Genomic DNA, 17,124 nt, shown 5'->3' with positions numbered 1-17,124 from the left:
CCTACGGAGAATGGAGACTCCGCAGCCGTGTTCTCTGGAAACAGAAATTTACAGCACAGATTCATTTATTCGCTGAGTATTTACTGAGTACCTACTGTGTGCTGAGCACTCTTGAGGGGTGAGGGCCCGGGGTGAGGGGAGTGAGAGTGCACAAGACAGTAGAGAAGACCGACGTGGCCCCAGGGTGGCCCTGCAGGTTCCGCAGACCCCTTCCTCCATAAAAGTTGTTAAAATCGGATGTTGTGACCACCTTAGTAAACAAGATGAATGCATTAATGTCATACACTAAAACTTGATCTTCGACCAGAAGACTCATGGATTTGCTTCAGATTTGCATGGGCCCGCTGAGCCTGATGGGGAAGTCACATGACGGAAGCATGGGCCCTGCCCTCCAGGGCTGGGGTGAGGTGGAGGAGGGGGAACAAACAGACCCTCCACCAGCAGGAACATAAACGGACACGTCGCCTGTGGTGCGGAGGGCTCTGGAGGAAATGGACCCGTGGAAGTTGGAGCACAGCGCCAGGATCTCACTGCGGTGGGGGTGGGGCAGTCTCTCCCCGAGGAGGTGCTCCTCAGACCAGACCAAACTGAGAGGCAGGGTCTGGGAGGTGACCAGCAGGGACCAGTACGTTTGGGGGAATCAAGGACACCTGCAGCTTTGGCCCCCAAGTCTGGGTGGCGGTGACATTCCCAAGAGGGCAAGACAGAGAAGGTGGCACCAGTTTCTGGGAAGTTAGAGCTTGGTCTCAGGCATATGGAGGCCCTTCCAAGTACAAATAGCAAGAAGACAGGTACCTGGTAGATGGGTGCTCAGGCCTGAATGTGTCCCCACTAAGTTCATGCGTTCTTCATACCCTCACCTCCAGAGTGACGGAGCCAGGAGGTGGGGCTTTGAGGAGGTGGCAGGGGTTAGATGAGGTCAGGAGGGTGGGCCCCACGATGGGACCAGTGTCCTTATAAAAAGAGGAAGAGAAACCAGAGGTCTGTCTCTGCCACGTGAGGACACAGCAAGCCAGGAAGCACATCCCCACAAGGAACTGAGTCTGCCAGCACCTGGGTCGTGGACTTCTGGCCTGCAGACCGTGAAAAGTCACTGCCCGCTGTTGAAGCCCCTAGTCTGAGGTGTCTTGGTGCAGCTGCCCCAGCTGACCAAGACAGTGGGCAGCTTCCTGCCTGTCTGGAGTGGCACTTCTAGGTCAGAATTCGTGGCTGAGATGGAATCCAAAACAGGCCAAGAAGCGAGACCGAGGGCAGCTCTATGGTTTTGATGAACACAGGAGAGAAGATCGGGACTGTGGGCTTCCCCTGGCCCCACCGCCTGCCCCCCACCACCGAGCCCACTTTGGGCCCCCAGCCCCAGGTCGGGTGGTTTATCCAGGCTGGGAACCAGGACCGGCTGCCCTCTGCTCACCAGCCACAGCGACTGAACTTTGAACACAAGGGTACAATTGACTCCCTGTCTGTGGACAAGGCCTGGAGCGTTTTTCCATCTATCCTCTGTCCCTGTGACCCAAGAATCATTTAGAGATAACAGACTGGAGGGCAGTCTATAGTGATGAGAATGAAGTTTTTCTTTCAGACCCAAATGACCTAAAGGCAGATCAAACGTGTGACCTTGGCCCCCAATCCATCAGAGTGAGCGACCAGGGCTGTGGCTGGAAGAATTAATCCATCACCGTGTCCCTGGGCCAGCTGGCGGCTCTGTGTTCTATAGAAATCTGCCTCTCTCTCCTCCAAGTGAGGGTGAGGGGCCCATCGCTCCAGGAGGTGCCCCGGGGTGTGGGATGGGTATTGGAACTTCACTCATGATTATGGTTTATCTTGACCTTCTAGATTTTTCTGTCTTCCAAAGCACAGAACATCTTCTTTCTGGGGTGGCTTTTCAGCCATTTCCGGATTCTGGCACGTCCACAGCTGGACCCCCTTTGCTGGCCCTTCCATGCAGAGCGGCCCCAGGTTCGCAGCCAGAGGGCTCTTTCTGAAATGCAAATCGGACCCAGAGCTGAAAGGCTAGCTGGCTCCTTCAGAGATTCCCAAGGCCTCAGGTTCAAGGCCCTTCCCCAGCCGGCTCCCAGGCCCTTGGGAATCTCAGCAGCGGACTTACCCCAGGCTGCTCTACTGGTCCAGAAGTGGCTTCCCCAGTGGACTGTGCTGCTGCCACCACGGGGAACATGATGCTCTCTCCACCTGCAGACTCTTTCTTTCCTTGTCCGTCCTCCCAGAAACCTTTGCTACCCGGGCTGGACCTAAGCAGTTTTGCAGCATCCCTGCAAATGCCCTCTGTTCCCCACATGGTGGGGTTTAACTGCCTCCTGATTGGTTACTTTCCTTCCTCTCTTAGTTTTCTCTCATTGCTGTACCAAATTACTATGAAGTTACGAGCTTCAAACAAAGAGAATTTATTATCTTACAGTTCTGGAAGTCAGAAGGCCACAATGGCTTCCCCTGAGCTGAAGCCCGGGTCCCAGCAGGCCTGCATCCCGGGCTCCAGGGCAGAGCCCGTTTCCCTGCCCCTCTAGCTTTCAGAGGCCACCTGCATTCCTTGGCTCAGGACTCCACTGTCCACCTTCAGAGCCAAGAGGGTAGCGTATTCAAATCTCAGATGTCTCTCTCTCTCAGTCTCCATCTCAATATCCATCTCTTTCTTCTGCCCTCCCTCCCTCTGGCCCTCCTGCCTGCCTCTTATAAGGACCCCGTGATTACATTGGGCCCACCCGAACAATCCAGGATAAGCTCCCTGCCTTAAGATCCTTCACTTAATCACATCTGTAATGTGCCTTCTGCCATGCAAGGTGACATAATCATGGGTTTGGAGCATTAGGATTTTGGAGGGCATTGCTCTGCCTTCCACACCCTCCTAGATGGCAGCTGTGTCTTGTTCATTCTACATCCACCAAAGTGAGCAGAGCCTCAAACTATTTTCGAATGAGCAAGTGAATGAATGAATGAATGAATGAATGAAAAAATGAATGAACGAATGAATGAATGAATGGATAGCTTTCCTGGAGGCTAGGTGGGGGCAGAAGCCAGAATACAGAGCTGGAAGGACAGTGGAGAAGTAGGAAGAAACCAGGGTGTAACCTGAGCTGGTCCCATCCTGCATTTCTGCCAACTCATTTTGCTGGTGCTGCGGGGCCTGCAGTGTCCCCTGAACTGCTGGTGACAGGACTCCCTTTCCTCAGGGCACAGGGCAGTGAGTGGAGCCAGGCCGCAGAGGCTTCCCTCCGAGCCCCAGGAGGATTAGGAAGCCTCTGCTGAGCCTCGAGGGGCTCTGGACACAGAAGCAGAGGAGGGGGAGGGTGACCTGAAGGCCGAGACCCTTGGTGGTGGCCAGAGTGGAGGGGAAAACCTATCCCGACACTCCCTGGGCCCGGGCTTGCTCCCCAAGAGCCAAATATCCTGTCTCCTGGACTCTCAGATGTGAAGTACAAGCCTCATGCCCACGCAGAGGCCCAGTCACACTCTGAGCACACTGCTCACCCCCCCCAGGACCCTTGCACCCACACCTCCACCCTTCCTTTCTCACCTCACACTCCTGCCTGCCTGCTCTGCAGCTCAGCAGGCTGGAGGAGCTGGCTTTGGGGTGGGACAGACTGAGCTTGTGGTCTTTGCAAAGCATTAGAGCCTCTGTTTTCTCAACTGTAGGAGAGAAATAACGACAGCTCTCTTCGTGGGGTTCGGTGGGGATTAGAGAGAACACAGTGTAACAGTGAACCTCCACCAGTTAAGTCCATGTCACTGGTAGCAAAGGTTGGGATTCTAGGTCCCTGTTCCAACATGGAGGTCCCTGTGTGAGCTTAGGTGATCTCTTCACTACTCTGGGTCTTGGTTTCTTCATCTGTAAAATGGGTACAAGCAGCTTGCACAGCGACGGTGAGCACTGAAAGAGGCCCTGTGAGCAGGTGAGGAGGCTCAGGAGTCCTGTTACTGTGCCCCAGTCCCCAGGGAGAGATGCCTTTCAGGATTACAGATTCCAGAAGCCTCAGACGCTCAGAGACTGGGCTCCTGGGCAAGGACGGAGCAGGACCATCCTGGCTGCTGCATGTTACTGCCCTGCACTTCCAATGCCCATGGTGAGGTCAGCAGCTCTCCCCACCAAGTGGCATCTCTGGGGCACAAGAGCAGTGAAGAGGGCAGGGCACACCGGCTCATTGTCCCTGGGGCTGAGTAGCAGCAGCTGTGGGTCACAGGGGCTCCTCCCGACCCCACCCCCTCCCAGCACCGTGGCAACCCAGCCCATCCCTGGTAGACTCGGGGCAGCCCCTTCGGAGGCACTGAATAGCACGGAGACCCCGCCCCACAGCACCTCCCCTCGGGGCCATTAGAAATAATCAACTCGAAGAGCAGGGGCACCATGGACCTAAGGGCAGGACACTTGGGGCCTTGAGCACCCAGCCACACCCCCCAAGTGTGGGGGTGTCTCCCAGCTCATTCCCCCAGGAAGGACTGCTTCCCATGTCCTATGTCATTACCGACAGCCCCCCAAAGAGGTCCTGCTGGGGAGGGTCACCTCTGGGGCTCAGATTGCTGATGAAACGACCAGCCTAGGATTTGAACCCTGGCCTGACTAATGCCAGTCTCACCTTTTCAGGGTGCCCGAGTGGGAAGTGGAGAGACAGGCCTATGGACAGGCACCAGAAGGGAGGGCGTGGCCACATTCCACCCAGGGAAGCACTGGCGGTGGTTGGTCCAAGGCCACAGGGCTGGGCACAATGACCCCTGCCAGCCCCTGGCAGCCAGAGAATTCTAGGGCTCCCTGCACCGCCCCCCCCCCCGAAGTTCAGAGCAACTCGTTTATCCGGGGAGAGGGGCAGGGTGGTGATTCAGGGAAGCTGCAGCTGGAGTTAGATGAGAGCCTCATAATGACGGTGATTAAAAATTAACACCACTGTTTGCACAGCGATTTACGCGTCCACTTTGCAGCCATGAATTAATCAATCAATGAAAACACAGTGCTGGGGAGAAGCCTCAGAGCCCAGAAGAGCTTACTGTGAGGTTCCAGAAGGACATGACTGGGACAGGGGATGCTGGTCCACCAGGCAGCCATGAGGTGGCAATATAATCGGGGGAGGGGGAGTGAGTGAGACAGAGGGTCTGTGAGGTGGGAGACCAGGGCAGACCCCCAGTAGACACCGATTAGCTGTGGGACCTTGGCAGTCACTCAACGTCTCTGTATTTCTATTTGCTCGTCTGTAAAAAAGGTGAGTGAGGTCTTCCGAAGCTGAACTTCTAAAGAGAACGATCCTAGTGTCCTGGGGCGGCTGCGACAATCACCGCCAAGGTGGGGGCTTCAAACAACACAAGTGGGTTTTCTCATGGTTCTGGAGGCCAGAAGTCCGAGATCGGGGCGTTGGCCCCTTCTGGCACCTGGGGGTGGGGGGCAGGCACGCCTTCCTCAGTGCTCCAAGGCCACTGGCTGACCCCAGGCTCCTCCTCTGTCCTCACATGGTCTTCTCCTCCAGGTTTCTTGTGACTGTGTGTGGCTCAAATCTCCCTCTTTTTTCTCCTAAGAACACCAGTCCTTTTGTTTAGGACTCACCCTAATTCCAGGATGATCTCACCTGGAGTTCCTTAATGACACCTGCAAAGACCCACTGCCAAATAAGGTCACATTCACGGGTACCAGGGGTCAGGACTTGGACTGTGTTGGGGCCGGGGGTGGCTCAATTCAACTCACTACAGAAGGGATTGGGGAGAAACCAAAACCGTGAAGGCCAAGTGCTGTCGTTCTTCTGATGAAGACTCGGGAGAAGGGCATGCATCTATGTGGCATCCTTCCCACACCTTCTGCTCACCAGGCTCCGGGAGGTGGCCTGGAGTCCAGGTGGAAGGCAGCCCCTGGACCAGAAGGGAAGGGGACACCAGGGTGGGTGGACAGAGCAGTCTCTGCTGGAGCCTCCTTCCTCCTCAGCCTCAGGATGAACTCTCACGCCCCCAGCAGGCTGGGAGGACCTCTGGCTCTATCTCCGGGCTCTGTGATTCCTTATCACTGTCCAGGCAGCCTCCTGTCCCTGAATTTCCCCAGAAGCTTACCCAGGGGCCTGTCTATTTCCTAGTTTTCCCCTGGCCTTCCCTGGCCTTTCTCCAAGATAAGATAAGAAACAAAACAAACAGAAGAAGACAAAACAAAACAAAACCCCCACCAAGTCCGAAAAGATACTCCAGGTTTGGGCCCTACTTACTTCCTAATCTTGTCACCCACCACTCCCCTTCTCTGAACCCCCGCTTCCTCCAAGCCAAACCCCTGACTGGCCCCTCAGCCTGACTTGTTGCCTCAAGGCCCAGTCCCTTGTCCAGGGGGCCCACCTTCTGGAATGTTCTCCCGCACCCTGGCCAGGCTTTTCCCCTGAGAGCCCTCCCTGCCACCCCTCTCTGCCCCTGCTTGGGTGGCTCCCCCCTTGCTGTCACCACACTGCCACCAATCACCCCTTTGTATGATTGTGCTGTTGAAAGTGCCCCCACTTCACTGGGTCGTTTCTGAGGGGCAGCGACACGGTCCTTTGTTCCGCGGTCCCCGCTCCCCATTGTAGAGACGGTCCTCGGATGTTCCCAGAAGGAAACCATTGAGAGCTGTGGATTTGAATTCCACTGTCACCGCCCCCCCAACACGTGCCCTTGGCTTTGCTGGGCCTTGAGTTCCTTATCTGCCTGCCCGCCTGCCTTGCCAAGTTGGTGTGGGCCTTCAAGGAGCCTGTGTTGACAGAGGAATGTGTTCTTGGACTAATCAGGGCACACAAAGAGGGCCAAGGGAAGCAGGGGCGTGTGTCTTCCCCTGGGACCAGACCCGCCGCGGCCCGCGGCCCGCGGCCCCCAGCTCCGCCCTCCGCCTTCCTGGGAACGTGGTTGGAGGGAGGCCCGAGCTTCTGGAAAGTCTTGGATCCCCCTCCCAGCCTGCCCTGGCTTTGCCTCGGCTTCGCCGCGACTTTGCCTCGGCTCCAGGTGTCTACCTTTCCAGCTATTTTCTTTTCTGATCCAGAGTTCAAAAGAACAACAAAACTAGGAGCCACAGCCCCGGGGGGACACAAGCCAGCAGGCTCATTCTTGTTGGTCCTGCTGCGGACCTGCAGGGCGAGGCCCCCCTCTCCCTGCTGGACCCGGGGGGGGGGCAATTGGGTTCTGTGGGTATTCGCTCCAAAGCGACTGGAAAGCAGCAGTTTCAGTTGGAGCGAAGGCCAATTAGGGGGCCAGAGCCGGGGGAGGGGAGGCCTGCCCTAGTTAGAGCCCTACAAAGCGCCTTTGAAAGCATTTTCAGATGTCCCCAGGCCCGGGGGAAGGGGTGGCGTAATAATAATAAAACAACATTTGCATAGAGATTTCGTTTACAAAGCACTTTCTCAGGGGCGGGGAGGCGCTGGGGTGGCCCCGTGGAATCCTGGCCGGGAGGCCGCAGCCTGGGCTTGGTTCCACCCCCAGCCCAGCGCGCGATTGTACGCGGGATAAACAAAGCGCCATTCATCCAACTATTTCCGATTCCTCCGAGTTTCAGTCTCTCTTCCCTCTCTCCCATGAAGAGCTCACTCGGAGCTTGTCACTCAGACCAGAAAAGGGGTGTCAGGAGCCTCAGAGGGAGGGGTTGGCTGGGGCCGGGTTGGAGGGAAGGGGGCAGCGGGGAGAGGGGCCTCCATCCCTCTGCACCCCGGCCCCGCCCCCACACCCTCTGGCTCCCAGGCTGCAGCGAATCAGAAGAGCCTGGCTGTGGTTGGTTTGTGCAACTTCTCTTGGTAACCTGGGCTGTGTCTTCATGTTGAAAGTATGAGTGCAGGTTTGGTAATGCCTGTGCATATGCTGTGTGTGGGTTTGGGAATGGGCAGAGATAAGCAGCACGTGGGTCTCTGCTAATCCCCTCCCAAGCAGCGGTGCGCTGGGATGGGACGGACTTACACAGCGTGGGGGTGTGGGGCCCTGGGGCGTCTGCACCTGCAGCAGGTGGGAGAGGGCGGACAGCTGGGCCTAGAGAGGGCCTGACAGTCACCTGGCCCCTGGCATCAGACCCTGGCCCCTTAAGGGTCTCCGTATATAGGGTCCACCTGCCAGCTCAGCAGCTTTCAGCTGCCCCAGCAGGAGATGGAAGATGGAAGAGGTCATTGCAGGGCTGCAGAGGTTCACCTTCACCTTGGAGAAGGATGTAGAGATGCAAAAGGGGATTGGACTCCTGCCTTTCCAGGGCATGGACAGTGAGTGAGGAGGGGGACCAGCCATCCCTCTTGGGGACCCTGCACAACCCCGTCCTCGCACCACCCCCCCCCCCCCAGCCTGCTCTGCAGGAGTCTGCTCAGCATCCTGCTGGGCACAGCCCTTTCTGTCTGCGGCTCACCAGAGGGACTGAGCTGGGGGCTTGAGCCCACAGCCTGGGGTTTCCAGCTTAGCCACTCTCTTCTCAGGGGCTCTGCCCCCCCCCCACATTCCTTGCAGGATTCCAGGGAAAGCTCCCAGGTTGGCTTTGGCCCCACCATGGCCTCTGGTGCGGAGTTGGGGAGCTTAGGTGTTGAGGTTCGGAGGCTGGTTCCAGAGGCCAGCATCCAAAGGCAGGACTTAAGGGGCCCAAGCCCCAGCCTTGGGCAAAGTACTGGGGGACTTGCTGATAGGGTAGAGGCCCTCTGAGGAAGCTGACCCTCTCTCTTTCTCCCCTTCCAGAGTCGGGCTCAGCTGTGTGCAACTTCTTTGCTAAAGGGCTCTGTGAGAAAGGTGGGTCGGCAGGGGGCCTGGGGGTGGGCGGCAGCACCTGTGTCTGCCCTGCACAGGGCTGGCCTTAGCTTGGATAGAGGTTGGATTTGCATCTGGGGAGGGGAGGTGGGGATGGGATAGAATTTTAATCTTATAAGTGGGCAGTGGCGAGTAGGTGGGTCCACCGAGAAGCCTGAGCTCCAAGGGTTTCCTGGACTCAGCAGCATTGAGTAGGGTGGCCAGAGCTGCCTAGAAGGGCACGCTCCTTCCTCCCACCTTCCTGGGGGTGGTAGTGGGCCCCAGCCTGTGTGCTCCGGGAGAGCCCTGACCTCTTTATTTCCCTCCCAGCCTGGGGAGTGGCATCCTGCCCCCACTTTGTCCTGCGAATCAGTGGGGGGCCTGCTCGGCTGTCCCACGTATTCCCTGTGCCCCGAGGTAGCTCTAGCCACAGTGTCTGAAATGCTGCCAACAAGCACCTCTAGTTCTCCGCCGCCCCAGTGAGGATCAAGCAGCACCCTCTTCCAAGCTCCTCTACCCCAAGAGCCTGACTCAAGTATTGGAGTTCTCAGCTTTTCTTCTAGCTCATGAACCCTACTCTTCCTATAGAAATACACGGTGGTCCCCAAAAGTCTCACTGCCAAGGTGGAGCTTCCCAGGCCCTCTGTGGGCCCAGGTTACATACCCTCGCTAGTGTGAATGTATTTGGGACCTGCTTTTGGGTTTCAAATGTGTCTGTTCTTGGGAAGCTGGGAGGGAAAAGGGGCCCAGGCAGGGGGGACCTGGAGCCATTTTTGCCACGTGCCTCTTCTCGTCTTTGGGCCGTCCCTGGATGATGGGGTGAGAAGGGACGTGAGCTCAGCCTTGGGCCCTGTCCTCAGCTCGGCCCACGTTGTCTCTGGAGCAGTGTTCATAGTGACATCCTCTTGCAAAGAAATACGACTGTTTTTGTGGAAGGTCAGATCCAAGCAAGCCAGTGGTCAGGGGCAGAGGGTGAGGCAATTTTAAAAGAAGCTTCCTGGGCCCCCCCTCAAATTCTATCAGATGCATGAGGCCAGTCCCACTTAGAAACTTGGGAACTGGGGTGTCCTTCCTGCCGACGGTGACAGCATGTTGGTGAAGGTGATGAAGAGTTAACTGTCACATTCCCATTTCTTTCTAAATCCTTGCGGAGTTGGCTCTTCCGTCATCATCACGTTAGGTCTCTGGAATCAGGAAGCATAACTTTTCTTTTTTTAAAGACACGAATTCAACAGGCCCTTAATGAGCAGTTAGTATGTGATAGGGATGGCACTTGTGGGGGCTGGGGGTGTCCAGGGCTGGAAACTGTGGCTCTGTTCTCTGGGAGAAGCCTTGGCCATGAGCCTGGAGGCTAGAGGGCTGTTAAGTGGCCAGAGAGGGTGTCTGGCCAGCCTGGGGTTGATGGGGGCATCACGTCAGGCAGAGAGGAAAGTTGGGGCAAAGGTGTGGTCATGGGAATAGCCGCCTATTCAGACAACAGCAGGTCACCTCTGGCTCTCCAGTTGTAGCTGCCACCAGGGTCCAGGGGAGGGGACAAAAGGAGAGCAGGTGGGTCTTACCCAGAGGTAAGAGGGCCCAGGCTGTGGGTGGGGGGCTCCCAGCTGGGCACTCTGGTCCCCAGGGAAGCTGTGCCCGTTCCGGCATGACCGCGGGGTGAAGATGGTAGTGTGTAAGCACTGGCTTCGTGGGCTGTGCAAGAAGGGTGACCAGTGCAAGTTTCTGCATCAGTACGATGTCACCAGGATGCCCGAGTGTTACTTCTTCTCCAAGTTCGGTAATGCCCCTTCCTGGCCCCAGCCCTTTCCCCTGGAGGGTGGCAGCAGGGGCTGTGGGATGGGGCGTGTGGAGGGACGCCCCAGAGAGGCCTTCCATGTCTCAGGTGGCAGAGCAGGCCTGTCTGAGACACCTGCATCTCCAACGCCACAGGGAAAGTGGAGCTGCACTCTGGTCCCTGTTTATCTCTCCCCATCGGGCTCAGGCACACACGGCTTACCCCAAGGGAAGGAGAGGGTACAGTTGGAATCAAAGGCCGAATTGTTTCCCTCCGCAGTCCTGGCTAAGTCACACTCACTCTCCGGAAACAGCCTAGAATGGGCCATTTCTCTCCCGCAGGCTTGGGGGCTGGGGTCCGGGCCAGCAGTCCCCAAACAGCAGGTAGCACTTTTGCAATGATGCTTGTGATTCCCCCAAAGCACCTGTGCCATTGTCTATTTCAGTTGTCTTGCTATTTTAAACCTTCATTTTAGAAGAAAACTTTATATTGCTTCTATAAATAGAAAACGAGCCTCACTTGTTTCCCATAAAGGGAAACTGTAAACAAACACCGTGAGCTTCATAAGTATAGCCCCTAAATGATCCTGTGCGGTCAGGGCTGGGCCAGCGTCTTACCCCTCGGGTCCTTCTCTTGTCATCTAAGGGGCTGCGGGTGGAGGCGGGAGCCACGGCCACTTCCTGCCTCACTTAACCATGAAATCCGTGAATGTGTTTCCATCTCATCCTTCTCCATAGAACGCTACAGCTCAGTGCTTTTCAGAACTGGAAGGAGGCTGGAGGATTATCTAGTCCAGTGGTTTTCAAATGGTGCTCCAGAAAGAGTGTCCCAGAGGGGGAGAGGGCTGGGACCATTTCCAGGGATGCCTCTGATGGAGGTGACGTGGCTTCGAAACTGAGCCAGCGCTGGGGGCAGGTGTTCCTTGTTAGTGGGGAGGCAGGGGTCCTGGGTATGGGGGAATAATGCAAAGCACCCCCTTAGGTCAGCAGGGGCTCTTCCCAGGCTAAAATCTGTTTCCTGCTTGCTCCTCAGAGTTGAGATTTTTGGCAGTTTATGAGGGCTGCCCACACGTGTTCCTTGAAGGACAGGACAAAGTTGACTGATGCCTGGCTCCCCTTGGTCACTGCCTAGCCCTCTTTCACTCTGGAATACCATTGATTTACTCCTTCAACAACCCCAGTTGCTTTTCTCTTGGGGACTGAGTACTGTGCTGGATGTGGATACAGGAATAGGACCAGGTCTCCTTCTGCCCTCAAATAACTCGCATTATGAAGGACAGACATGTAAATTGGTGATTACAATACGTCAGGTATGTTTTTCCTCTTATCATTAGTGAACAAATATCTCTTTCTAATCTCACACCAAAGTAATTACCATTCTTATGGGAGATAAATTGTTTTATTTTTTTAAATATTGTTGGGGAGTTGGAGTGGGAAGGGGCAGTTGAGAGGGGTGAGGAAGCCTGGGGTCTTTGGCTCTGCTCTTGGCTGTTGCCCATCAACTACCTGGTTGGGGAGGAAGAGGGAGGAGAGTGAGGTGCGGGCGCCACCTGCTGGCTGTGAGAGGAATGCAGAGATCTGCGTCCGAGGCAGAAAGACACTTATCAAGTTCCCCAGCCCTACTGGGTGGTGATGGGGGGCGTTGCTTCAATTCCTTAGACTGCTCAAGCCCAGAGTCAGCTGCAGACTGATGATGAGCAAGCGAATGATGCCTTGTCAGTGTGAGAAGGAAGCCCCATGAAAATGGACATGACAACTCCCCTGCCGGGTGACTGGCATCTTCTTTTTTAAAAAAATATATTTTATTGATTATGCTATGACAGTTGTCCCATTTCCCCTTCTTCGTTCCCATCCACCCTGCACACCCCCTCCTCTTATATTCCCCCCCTTTAGTTCATGTCCTTGTGTCTCAAGTTCTTTAGCTTCTACATTTCCCACACTACTCTTGCCCTCCCCCCTATTTTCTACCTACCATCTATGCTACTTATTCTCTGTACCTTCTCCCCCCTTCTCCTCCTCCTACTCCCCTGTTGCTAACCCTCCACGTGATCTCCATTTCTATGGCTCCACTCCTGATCTAGCTGTCCGCTTAGTTTGCTTTTGTTTTAGGTGTGGTTGTTAATAACTATGAGTTGGCTGTCCTTTCACTGTTCATATTTTTTATCTTCTTTTTCTTAGATAAGTCCCTTGAACATTTCATATAATAAGGGCTTGGTGATGATGAACTCTTTGAACTTGACCTTATCTGAGAAGTGCTTTATCTGCCCTTCCATTCTAAATAAGAGCTTTGTTGGATAGAGCAATCTTGGATGTAGGTCTTTGGATTTCGTGACTTGGAATACCTCTTTCCAGCCCCTTCTTGCCTGTAAGGTCTCTTTTGAGAAATCCTCTGACAGTCTGATGGAAACTCCTTTGTGGGTGACTGTTCCCTTATCTCTTGCTGCTTCTAGGATTCTCTCCTTCATTTTAATCTTGGCTAATATAATGATGATGTGCCTTGGTGTGTTCCTTCTTGGGTCCAACATCTTTGGGACTCTCTGAGCTTCCTGGACTTCCTGGAAGTCTATTTCCTTTGCCAGATTGGGGAGATTCTCCTTTATTATTTGTTCAAATAAGTTTTCCACTTGTCACTCTTCCTCTTCCCCTTCTGGTACCCCTATAATTCAGATGTTGGAATGTTTAAAGATGTCCTGGTGTCTTCTTTTGGGAAACGAGAGGGCTGGGTTCGGGGAACCCTTGCAGTGGGGAAATGCACTGCATGAAACTGACCTCTTTGGGGTCGTTTGAAAACCAATGGCATAGACAGTGTGCAGTTCCTTTCGTCTCTGAAAGGCACAGAGTCATAGACTTTTAAGGAGGATGACATTGGAAACACCAATTCCTGACTTGAATGAGACAGGAAATGGGCTGTCTTTTCCCACAGTGCCTTCAGAGCCGCTGGGTCCCTAAGAGACATCTAAGAGGGTTCTCACGGTAACTCGTGAGTAGTCTGTGGAAACAGTGTTCCTTCCAGGGGCTGTGGGTCTTGGTCTAGTGCACAGACAAGTTACAGCAACCACAGGTTCTCTCTGCAGCATCTGTCTTCGTCCCTGTGCTGCCTCTGAGGCAGTGGTCTGCTCTCGGGGTGATTTCACCAAAAAGAGCTGCATCCCCAGACTCTGGAGGCAGGGTTGGTCTCACTGTAGAGAGGGAGAGTGGGCTTGAGTCACAGCACATGGTAACATCTCCACTCAGTGTCTTGTGTCTTCTCAGGCCTTTAGCTGCCAGTTCTGGGTGTCCCCTTCCCTGTCTCTCCTGCTTCCTTCTTCCCTAATGGTGTCTAAATGCCTTCAGTTCCAGCCCCCACCTCCTGGATATCTGGCCCTGCCCCAGCTCCCTCGAATATGTATATTCACCCCAAGTCCTGCTTAGTGAACATTACTGGGGTCCACACTTCTCAGATTGCAGGAAGGATGAGAAATAGCTTACTGTCTTCAAAAGCTGTTGGTGACCACAAGAAGGCAAGCGGCTGCTATTCGAGGGGCGAGGTCAGTCAGTGGGGGAGGGCAGACATGACCGTGAAGATGAGCCTGCTTATATACAAAGCGTGCTGGAATTTTCAGGTGAGTGCAGCAACAAGGGATGTCACTTTCTTCACACGAACACAGCTTTCAAGACCCAGGACTGTCCTTGGTATGACCAAGGTTTCTGCAAAGACGGTGAGGCCCTGACAGAATGGGAGCAACAGGGGATCTGGGTGACCAGAACGGGTGGTCACCCTGCGGTCAAGATGCGAGGTGCTGACGAGGCCCCACTGGGGTGAGGTCTGTCTGCCCCTGGGCTGAAATCCCAACTGAGGTCCTCCCCATAGTTCTCACGCTCACTCCGTGGGACAGCTCTCTGTGCCACTAGGACATGTAGCTTGTAGCCTGGCTTACTCCGGTTCAATGGCTTCAGGAGACAGCAGCCAGTTGACCTTGAACAAATGACCAAACTGCTTGTTTCCTCACTTACGAAAAGGAGGGGCGCCTCCTCTTAGGGTTGCCAGGCTGCTTAGATGTAGGACCCCACAGGCAGCCCTTGGCATAGGGTCTGGCCCAGAGGGGGCACTCAGTTTACCCAGCTGGGGTGCCCTGAGCGTCACTTAAGCATGTTCCACCTACCCCGCTACAGTCAGCCAGACTCTGGAGACAGGGACCGAGTTAGAGTCCCTGCTCTGAGCATCTGAGTCCTTTCTCCTCCTGAGCCTTCAGGTATGTTGTTCTTACTGAGTGCTTGGCAGGACTGCTTTTGGGGGGCGGTCACAGAGGAGGGGTGCTGAAGGAGGAGCGTGAGATGTGGGGTTAGCCTTGCCTCAGCTGTTCCTTCTGTGGCTAAACAAATACAGGACGGCAAGTTACAGTTCACATCTATGCAAGTCCTTCAAGACACAGCGTGTTAGGGACACGTCCCACCCTACACAGTCCGAGTTTGCTTTCCCATCTCAGCCATGTGGCTAGGAAGCTGGTGCTCCGGGGCAGCATGGAAAGGGTGGGAAGATATACACCCCTGCCAAGTGGACAGCCTATGACCATCCACATCCTCCCCAGCGAGCTTGGTCACGTGTTTACTCCTCTCTGCTAAAGCAGAGTCTTTGGGCCGGTTTCTCTTTTCCCGGCAGGTCCCCTGTGTAAATACCGCCATGTCCATAAGACAATGTGTATTAACTACTTAGCTGGCTTCTGCCCCCAGGGACCCAAGTGCCAATATGCACAGTAAGTATGATCCCACTGAGTGCTGGCCGCCCACTCTGGCTTCCAGATCTAGATCCTCCCGCAGCCTCACTGGGCCAACACGGGAAATGAAGGGTCTGGCAAGCACCAGCCCAGTGTTTCCCGTGCGTTGCTCCCCCGACACCCACCCCTCCAGTGCTGTTGGCTGCACTGAACTCTGCCCCACGCCGCTGATGCACGTTCCTGCCGGGGAAGGGCAGGTAGCCCTTCACGAACTGTTCAAGAAATAACAGCAGAAATGTTTAACTCCCAAATGCTCCGCAGCTCTGCCTCACTGCCTGGAGAGAGTTCAGGCTCCTCCCGGGGGTTCTGGGACAGGAAATCTGCCGTCCCTGGTGCAGAGCCCATCAGAGGGCAGGCGATGGGTGGGTTAGGGAGCCTGGCTGTAATCATCTCTCTCTACTCCCTCAGTCCCAAGATGAATCTTTTATTCAACCCCAGTTACAAGAAGGTGAGTGCAGGCAGGGAGGGGCCAACGCGTCTCACCCGTTTACTGCTGGTGTTCCCTGGGAACTCGGAGTCCCTAGCACGGCACTGTCCCCAACTGCTCTCATTCTCACAGGTTGGCTCTGTGTCCCAATCCTGGGGAAGGCACACACTTGAGGTCGTTCCTCCCTGACCCCTGGGGCCTCTGTTACCTCTGATTCAGATAGGACTTCTCAGCTTTCTGCCCCCAAGGCTTCCTGTTTTCCTTACCTGGCTAACGCATGGGTGGTTTTGTTAAAGAGCACGGGACCAGCTCAGGACTTGTGCAAAGTTGTTAGGTGAGCCAGGGCCATCCTGGTTGTGTGGGGTCCCTGGGGGGAACAGAACTCTTCCCACAGATACCAGGACTGATGACGGCCTCCAGCAGGGTCCGCAAACTGCAGCCTGTGGGCCCAAACTGCCTCCGCCTCGCTTTTGTGCAGTCTGGGACCTGACAATGACTTCGGCTGAGCTCTTGTTAATTATTAGCCAAGGGCTCTAGCTGGGCTGGGATGGCCATAGCACGGGGGGAGGGCGACCCCTGCTGGTGCTGCGTGGCATCTCCACTGAAGGTGGGACGCCATCTCCAGTAACTGGGGAATTCCTAAGCCCCTCGCTAACTTCCATCAAAAGGTATGCTTTGGCAATTAGAGCAGACGGTAAATAAAGGCATTTCAGAACCTGGCTCTGCCCGAACGCCCGGCCAGAGCCCCTGCCCGCGGCGTGAAGTTGCCATGTGTGCAAGGAAGGAGTGCCTGCAGTGTCTCGGCGTCCTCATGCAGTCCCTGTATCCACAGCGCGACAGGCCATGGGGGTCAGCACCTCCTGCCTCTACCTGCGGACCTCGCAAGCCCCCTTTCCGGACAGAGTGGCTGCCTCTCCCCGCTCCGATGAGGCTCCAGGAGCAGCTGGTCCCCTACTGCCCGGGGCTCAAGGCTCAGGAGCAGGGCCTGTGCTACAGGGTGAGTAGGAGCTGGAGAGGGTTTGGGGCTGTTTTCTGCTGAGGGCGGGGCGGTTGGAGTGGGGAGGGGGCACCAGCTGCAACACCTGTGACTCCTTTCCTGCCACAGGTAGGAAAATGGTACTTGGAGTGTGAATTAAGGAGTTTAGGAGTGTGAATTAAGAGAAGGAGGGATATTGGTAAACCAAGTGTTGACTGGGAAGTCTCAACTATCCAATCTCATTTTTACCTCCTGCCAGACAAGACTTTAGTTCTTTAAAAGTTAAATGTCCTTCATGACTTATTTTGCTGCCTGCTAATTCTCTACAGTTATTTCTATACATTGTCCTTCAGACTTGGGGGGGAGGTTGGGAAGGAGAGCACATAGCACCTCAGTTCTCTGTTTTGCTATCTTCCGGTTTATCAGGACATCATGTTTGATCGCACCTTAACGAGACAGCCTCTAAATTGTCCCAGCCCTGACTTCTCTCTTCTGCCAGAGTCCTGTCCAGATGA

General features: G+C 55.1%; 1 protein-coding gene across 1 annotated transcript; it reads left to right on the top strand.

Annotated features, from left to right (window-relative positions):
* Positions 1-8,071: 8,071 nt before the first annotated feature.
* On the top strand, positions 8,072-16,139 carry CPSF4L (cleavage and polyadenylation specific factor 4 like). The gene is made up of 6 exons (XM_053656580.1): positions 8,072-8,174; positions 8,635-8,685; positions 10,304-10,456; positions 14,055-14,150; positions 15,092-15,185; positions 16,112-16,139. The coding sequence occupies exons 1-6, from the start codon at positions 8,072-8,074 to the stop codon at positions 16,137-16,139; spliced, it is 525 nt and encodes a 174-aa protein (XP_053512555.1).
* Positions 16,140-17,124: the final 985 nt, after the last annotated feature.

The sequence above is a fragment of the Artibeus jamaicensis genome, unplaced genomic scaffold (assembly GCF_021234435.1).
Source record: "Artibeus jamaicensis isolate MK-2021 breed Jamaican fruit bat unplaced genomic scaffold, CSHL_Jam_final contig_1998, whole genome shotgun sequence".
NCBI classification, from domain to species: domain Eukaryota; kingdom Metazoa; phylum Chordata; class Mammalia; order Chiroptera; family Phyllostomidae; genus Artibeus; species Artibeus jamaicensis.
Note: the sequence above shows the minus strand (reverse complement) of the source record. Positions and strands in the feature narration are given on the sequence as shown.

Coding starts and splice junctions, on each gene's coding strand:
- CPSF4L (XM_053656580.1), top strand. CDS start 8,072: ATGGAAGAGGTCATTGCAGGGCTGCAGAGGTTCACCTTCACCTTGGAG. Junction 14,151..15,091: donor CCAAGGTTTCTGCAAAGACG/GTGAGGCCCTGA, acceptor TTTTCCCGGCAG/GTCCCCTGTGTAAATACCGC. Junction 15,186..16,111: donor CCCAAGTGCCAATATGCACA/GTAAGTATGATC, acceptor GCTTTTGTGCAG/TCTGGGACCTGACAATGACT.